Source organism: Bison bison, unplaced genomic scaffold (assembly GCF_000754665.1).
Source record: "Bison bison bison isolate TAMUID 2011002044 unplaced genomic scaffold, Bison_UMD1.0 scf7180017864032, whole genome shotgun sequence".
NCBI classification, from domain to species: Eukaryota; Metazoa; Chordata; class Mammalia; order Artiodactyla; family Bovidae; genus Bison; species Bison bison.
Genome location: NW_011494604.1, coordinates 3,990,465 through 3,998,398, shown reverse-complemented (window position 1 = coordinate 3,998,398; position 7,934 = coordinate 3,990,465). Strand labels below are relative to the sequence as shown.

At 39.1% G+C, this 7,934-nt stretch overlaps 1 protein-coding gene across 7 annotated transcripts in view; it reads left to right on the top strand.

Moving 5' to 3' along the window:
- The first annotated feature begins 3,540 nt into the window (after window positions 1-3,540).
- LRCH3 (leucine-rich repeats and calponin homology (CH) domain containing 3) overlaps window positions 3,541-7,934 on the top strand; it is a 108,397-nt gene continuing 104,003 nt past the window's right edge. For all 7 annotated transcript variants that reach the window (XR_824756.1, XM_010834310.1, XM_010834309.1 and 4 more), the window contains exon 1: window positions 3,541-3,836. Coding sequence is in view for 6 of the 7 variants with exons in the window: in XM_010834310.1 (XP_010832612.1) it covers window positions 3,575-3,836 (262 nt within the window). In the remaining variant the exon portion in view is untranslated. The remainder of the gene's footprint in view (window positions 3,837-7,934) is intronic.

Sequence of the window (7,934 nt, the reverse complement as noted above, 5' to 3'; positions counted from 1 at the left end):
AAATAGAAGCAATATTTTAACAAGTTCAATAAAGACTTTTAAAAGGTCCACATCAAAAAAAATTAAAAACAGATAAATAGGAAATTATTTCCCTAGCCTGTATGTTTAATTTCTATTTCCACTTTTCCTGAGAAGAAAATCACAGTCTAAATTTTCTTGTAAAATTTTTTAAAAAGTCAATTCTTTTCTTTTTTTCCCCCCCACTAAAGCAGTCAGAAAGGGTAGAACCAAACATTTGTTGAACATATTCAACAAACCAGTTTCTGTGCTTTGTATTTTTAGAAAAGGGGATTGGCCAAGATTTTAATCCTACTGCTCTGAGTTTATAACGTAGAATCTTAAAGGAGTAGCCATAATATATTTCTAATGAGTAAAACTAGGGAAAGAACTTTATTTCTGCGTGATATGAGATGCAGAGGTGGAGAGAGTTACTAAGGTTGGAGTGAAACTTTTGCCACTAGTGTTCAGTGAGTAACCTTTCAGCCTATAAAATACACAGGGAGAAGCAGGGAGGTTCTTTGTGTTAATTCCTAACATTTGGTAAACCCGCATTGACTTTTCACCTGCTTCCAGACCATAGAGCAGTAGTGGAACAAGTTAGAGATCCCTGAAGCCCTTTTACTCAGCCCTTTTGCAACTGTTTCTCATCACTTCTTTTGTTCATCACTAGACTCTGGTGAATTCCCTACAATGACTCCCATTTCCCATACCTTATTTTCTCAAGATGATTTTGTCCCTTCCTTTATGGAGAAGATTGAGGGAGAAGGATGAGAATTCCCTCATTCTACCTTTACTTTATAGATAAAACTTCAAATCCTTAGAGGTCTCAAAATTAACTTCTGATTTATCTTTTCTTCCAGCCTTTCTTTATGTAGGACTAGTTCTTATAGTGTATATATAGCATCTTAATTTTTACTGTATCCACAGGCTTCTGTTTTGACCATGGTAGACTTAATATCTACAGATATTTTGGACTTAATGAGACCCTGTTCTCAAATATTGTAGTTCTTTTTTCTCCTAACCTCTGATGTATTAGCACATAACTTCTACTGTGTTAGTACTTAACAGCATCTTTGTTTCTTTCCACTTACTCTATTTTTAAACTATTGATATACTCAGCCAGGATATTGAAGATAACTATAAAGTTTAACATATTAAGGACCTTAAAATCTAGTTGACTAGACAAAGTATAATCTATGTATAAACTTGGTCAGAACTTCAAAGGCCGGAATTAGCATGCTGCTACTGCTAAGTCACTTCAGTCGTGTCCGACTCTGTGCGACCCCATAGATGGCAGCCCACCAGGCTCTCCCGTCCCTGGGATTCTCCAGGCAAGAACACTGGAGTGGGTTGCCATTTCCTTCTCCAATGCATGAAAGTGAAAAGTGAAAGTGAAGTCTCCTGGTCGTGTCTGACTCTTCGCAACCCCATGGACTGCAGCCTACTAGGCTCCTCCATCCATAGGATTTTCCAGGCAAGAGCACTGGAGTGGGTTGCCATTGCCTTCTCCATTGTATGTTGTAATTATAATGATATGTGCAGGTGGATAGGAAGAATGAGGCCATATAAGGAGAATTTGTCAGGAATTCAAATGTGGAAGGTAATTGGTAATCAAATATAGATGATACCTGTGCATTTAAAAAAGTCTATTTCTATAGCATTGTAGCATTAATATGGAATATATGGTTCTGCTTTTGTGGTTGAAATAGCTCTAAAAAAATTAAAATGAGGACCTGCTTTTTGTATAGCTTAAAGTCTTTCTAAGAGTAACAATTTTAGAAGTCTAGAGTAACAAAAACCAATTCATACATTGGATAGATGATACCTGCCAGGGATAACAGATCACTTGCTATTTGGGTGACCCATGTTCATTAGAGACACTGATCATGGAACCTGTCGCTGAAGAACCTAGAACACAATTTACAGAACAACTCTCTGAGCAATTGATACTAATGAACTTTGGCACTGAGATTAAACATTTTCACAGTCTCTTCTATTTAGGAGTTGGGGAAATGCTAATCAACGTTTCATTGTAAAGCTGGACCTTGAGTGATGGACAGCATCTCTCCAACCTTACTTTCTTTTGCTCTCTGACATGAACTTTTTGGCCTGTGGCAATGTTCTCCACATGAACCATTATAAATCGTACCTGGATGTGTTCATGCTGATATTCCTTTCAGTTTGGGATGTTACTTTCCCCTTCCAGCCTATTGCACTTCAGAATCCTTCAGATTTGTTTCAGAATTTGACATACTAGATTCCTTTTCTTTGAATTCTGATGGTTAATTCCCACTACCCCCACTCAGCCCTTTTTTTGTAGTTTTAATCTCTTGGGGTCGCAAAGAGTCGGACACTACTGAGCGACTGAACTGAACTGAACTGAACTGAATCTCTATTTGGCTTACTTGGATTCCATAATTACAATCTAGGAAAAGGACTGTATCTGACAGTCTTATTTCCCACAGAAAATACTAGTTGATTGATTGTAGGGGAAATTTACATCATTTAGCAGGAATGACAAGTGTCATTCAGTAATGTCAAGAATAAGCTGAAGACTGGTTGTAATATATGTGAGGCCTAATTGGTTTAAAATGAAGTGGTGGGAATTCCCTGGCAGTCCAGTGGTCAGAACTCCCAGCTTTCATTCTGGAGGGCATAGGTTCAATCCCTCATTGAGGAAGTCATGCTGCTGTGCAAGTCACCCAGTCTTGCCAACTCTGCAACCAGACCTCTGAACTGCAGCCCACCAGGCTCCTCTGTCCATGGATCAGGAAGCTAAAATCCTGCAAGTCCCATGGTGTGGTAAAAAATTACAAAATATTTTTAATAAAATGAAATATTTTCTAATCTTCCAGTAACTGAATGGTTTCATTTTTATTTTTAACTCTCTTCAGTTCTGTCTTTAATTCCCACATGTAGATTATGGTAAGATCATTTTCTCTTCCTCGGTTTTGCTTCTAGACCCAAATTTTAGACTTCAGTGAGGTTCACCCAGTTTTGTTCAACAATAAAATCTTGCCCAAAGAAGAGGTACTATTTAAAGTGTTTATTTTCCTTAAGAAGCTATTTTGTAGGAAGGGCCTAAAATATTTATATAACCCTTTCAATGAGAATTATGAAGTTTGGGAGCCAGGTTAACACTTCTGTTTCCCTCAGGCAATAATGGTTAATAAATTCACAATCTCCACTTAAATCACTTGGCTTATAGAATGACAAGTCAAGGAACCTTTTCCCTCTTTTGTGGCAGCAACAGTGTTAAAACTTAATGTTTAATCCTCCTAAGGGAGGAAGGTAGTTTTGGTGAGGAGCGTGTCTGAAAGACATTTTTGTAGGGGTATGTTAGAAAGGCCACTGGGAGCCCATCATAGGGAGCTGCTCGAGATTTGTGAGTTCCGTTTTAAATTTCTCTTGGAAACCTCCTGTGGGCGGAGGCCAGCGCCTGGAAGTGCAGAGCGGCACCGCAGCCCTGTCCATCAAGGGATCCGGCCGGGGTCTGTAAGCCCCTTTCCCCGCCCACCTATCATCGGGTCGCGCATGCGCTGAGCTGAAGGGCCGGAGAGTTGTCGGCTGGGAAATGGCGGCTGCGGGCTTGGTCGCTGTGGCCGCGGCTGCAGAATACTCTTGCTCAGGAGCGTCGGGAGGTAACCTCTCGGCTGTTAACTGCGGCCCAAACTCCGGGGCAGGCCCTGGTCCTGGCCCGGGCTCGTGGAGCCGCTCCCTCGACCGAGCGCTGGAGGAGGCGGCGGTAACCGGGGTGCTGAGCCTGAGCGGCCGGAAACTGAGGGAGTTTCCCCGGGGAGCGGCCAACCACGACCTGACGGACACCACTCGGGCGGGTGAGTGGGGTGGGGGACAACCCAGGGGACAGGAGGCCCCGGGCGCGGTTGGAGGCCGCCCTGGCCGTTCAGGGGAATCGCGGGTAGTTACAGTAACTGGTCCTGTTATTCCTGGTCGGGACCAGGTTAACGGGGAGAAGCCGACTGCCCCAACCCACCCAGGCCTGCGGGTCAGACCCCGAGCCTGGGGCGAGGCGGACAGCAGCATCTCTCGGGGAAGAAGGCCGTAGGAAACTGATGGGTACTGTTTTACTTTCCTAGAAAATTAACTTTTGCAGAAGCTGAGGTAGACCCTTGCTCCGCCTGATTGCTGCAGGCCAATTCGGATTTAGGATGCCAAATTGACTTTACAGATTTAGGTTTGTAGCGCGCTTTTAATCGGAATAATATTGGTCGCTGCATTGTCAGGAAAGCATGACTCTCAGCACTGGCGTTTTTTAAGAACTGTTGTTTTCAGAGTGAGCCCGAACGCTTTTTCTTTCTCCCCTTCGTCTAGTTGACTTACCAAATGTACTTGTAAAAATATCTAGGGGCAACTTTAAGACTTCCACTACTTTTCCTCTTTCCTCATGCCCCCTCAAAAAAAAGTTGCAGAAAGAAAACTAGAAAAGGCACAAAAGATTACCTACTGTATCTATGTTTAATTCTTAAAAAAAAAATTACTTTGCCTTATACATATTTTTTTAACATAGAAAATAAAATAAATTAGATATTATTTGATTTTCTTAGTTGTAGAGAACAATATCTGGTGACTGAGGTGTTCAACATGTTTCCTTTGTGTTTAAAATACAGCTTCCTCAAGGAGTAGATTAAAAACAGTACAAAGGAGGAAAACATCTCTTACGTATAGTATATAGTATGATGTAATTATTTTCATACAACTTTTCTTAAGCTGTTAACTTTTCCTATGTTTGTGCACTCATTAAAGATTGCTGAGTATTACATATGATTCACTCATTTTGGAAAGATAAGCAAAACTGTTAACACTACTTCAAGAAACTGTTTTCCAAAGAAACTTTGCCTCTTGTGTAAAATGGAAGGAATCAAATGTTTGTTTAATCTTTTTGAAAACAGTTATATAGAATATGGTTTGTGTTTTTTAGTGAATGACCTTAAAATTAAATTTTTTTGAATATGTAAATGAGTGGCCACTTGCCTTTTGTATGTGTTCTGATAGACAGCATCTAAACTTGTTGTTCATACCCCAAATTTTGTGATTCTGTTCAGGAGGTGGCTATATGGCATATGACTGACTGTTCAGGAGATGGATAGCATAGTGACTTCATATTGGCATGAGTCATTTCGGTATTACTACATTAAGCCTCAAGTTAAGGGATAAGTTGATTGTAGGAGTTTATCTAGCTCATTATCTTACCGTCTTTTAAATAGCTCTAGGGCCAGTGTCTTTTTCCTTTAAGAAATATTAGCTAACAAAGAAAATGCAAAGGCATTTATGAAGAATAAGTAATGCCAGTGGATTTTTCCCTTACTATGCTGTGAACTTTTAATTCATTATTATCCACACTTATTTTTATTACTTTAGTAGTTTATTTATAAACCAGATTTTTTGTTCGTTGACATTTTGTTCATTTTGTTCATTTTATTTAGTCAAAAAGTCTAAAAGAGGAGAAAAAGATTGCAAAGTACCTTACAACCTGTTAGACTAGATTAATTTCTAAAATGTCAGAAATATCACTTATTAAGTATAAGAAGTCTTTGGCAGACCTTGGTGAGTACAAAAATACTTAATTCTCTAAATTATTTTAAACAGATAATTTGATGTAGATAAGATCATTGATTGAGTTTTCACTGTTTACTGTTCATTGTGGTAGATGTTTAAAGTACATTGCCTTATTAAATGCTTAACAACCAATGGATTAAATATTATTATCCCAAGGATTTCCCTGGTGATCCAGTAGCTAAGACACCGCACTTCCAGTGTAGGGGACCTGGTTTAATCCCTGGGCAGGTAACTAGATCCCTCATGCCACAACTAAGACCCAGCACAGCCAAATAAATAAAATGCTTAAAATATTATTATCCCAAATTTACATATGAGGAATCACACAGGATTTACAAAAAGACACTCAGAATCATATAAATAATAATAGCGGTAGAATTTCAGCCTTGGTCCATCTTACTCTCTTTTTCTTCACTGTGCCACACAGCCTCTTTACATACAGATAGATATTATCATTCCTGTTTTTAGAGGTAATGAAACCCAGGTTTGGAGAGAAAAATAATTTGCTTAAAGACCTGTAGCTAAAGCCAAGGAAGGTGTTGTTAGCCGTGATTTGAGCCTAACTCAAATCCTGTTTGAGGTAACTCTAAAACCATAGACTGTTACACAGTGTCCTTTGAATTCAGACCCAACTTTAGTTAGCTGAAATGTTTTATTTAGACCCTATAGAAAATTTAAAGCCCCAAACATTACTTGAACACTGTATTAAAAGTTGCCAGGTTATCTGTTCTTTCCTAATATATAGAATGTATCTGTAGATACATATAACTGCTATCTTTACATTTTAAGAAATAGTACATATTACCTGTACTGTTTATAACTTGACATAATTAGAATTCATCATGCAATATTTTCTTGGAATTTTTCCCCTCCTGTTTGTTTTTAATGGTAGATTTTTAGGAAGAAAAAGAAGTGTTTGTTTGGAAATGAGTTACTTGATCCAACGGACAGGGAAGATCTTAAATCACAAAAGACTTTTGGGGGCTGAAAAGCTGTAGCTTTAATTTGGGGAGGCAGAAATGGGAAGGAAAGCCATTCCAGGCAGTAGAATGGATCCCACCCTGCCACAAAGGTGTGCACATAACTCAGGGCTAGCTAGTCAAGTAGTCCATCCCTCTGTCAACAGTGATAGTTTAGAGAGGGACACATTTTCCTATCAGCATGCAGGAGTGTTAATTCTGTTGAGAAAGAGGCGTGCTTTGAACCGTGGAGTTGCTGAGAGAATAGAATGTGAACCTGGAGCTTGCCAATAAATTGAAAGCAGAGCCAAAAGATGGAAAGAATGAGGCCAAGTTCGATGGTAATCTTTGGATCAATAGCCAGGCTTTAAATTAGTGGTATCCTTGGACTGTCTAATTATACAAGCTAATGAATTCCCTGTCCTACTTAATCTGAGTAGACTTTTTGATACAAAATAAGAGTCCTGAGTAATGACAGTGAGTCTGCTCTTGAAGTTGTGGGGAGGTCAGTTTGGTCAGAATAAATTGGTGGGATTAGAGAATATGAGAGCTGCCCTTTGCATTCTCAAAAGGGAGATTGTTCATTTAACAGATGTTTGTTGACTAAAGGATTTTCAGGTGTAGATACACAGAGAGGACCAAGACACTCCCTGTTTTCAAAGAACTCAAGAGGTCTAGTGTAATAGAATGAATAAATATAAAGATTATTTGAATTGTCTGATAATAGCAAAACTTTTATGTGTAAGGCATTATGCTAGGTAATATAGTGGGAATAAAAATAAGAAAAGACTCTACCCTGTAAGTATTAAAAATCTAGTAATCTGTTTGGCTGGCTGCAGTAACAGTCAAGGAATGAAAAACAGTCTGAGATCATACTGGAAAATAAATGTACAAATGTTGACTGATTTTTTTTTTTTAAAGAGACAGAATGCATCAAGTTGGCTGAGTTATTAAACCTATAGGACTAGGAAGGTGGTAATGCTACTGATAATAATAGTAGCTAACATTTTTTGAGCTGTTAGCATATTTCAGATATTGTACTAAGCTATATATATAAAATGCACATATAACAACCACCTGAGTTGTAGGTACTAGTTTTAACCCCATTTTACATGTAAAAATGGAGACTTGAGGTTAACCTGATCATTGTTACACAGGTAATAAATGACAGCACTAGGATTCAAATTCAGATACATCTGATCCTAAAACTTCTGTTTTTGATCACTGAGCCGTACTGACAAAGAAAGTTTGGTTCAGTTTCTTTAGTTGGCCTGATACATGTTCTGTTGCTGTTAAGTCACTTCAGTCGTGTCCGACTCTGTGCGACCCCATAGACGGCAGCCCACCAGGCTCCCCCGTCCCTGGGATTCTCCAGGCAAGAACACTGGAGTGGGTTGC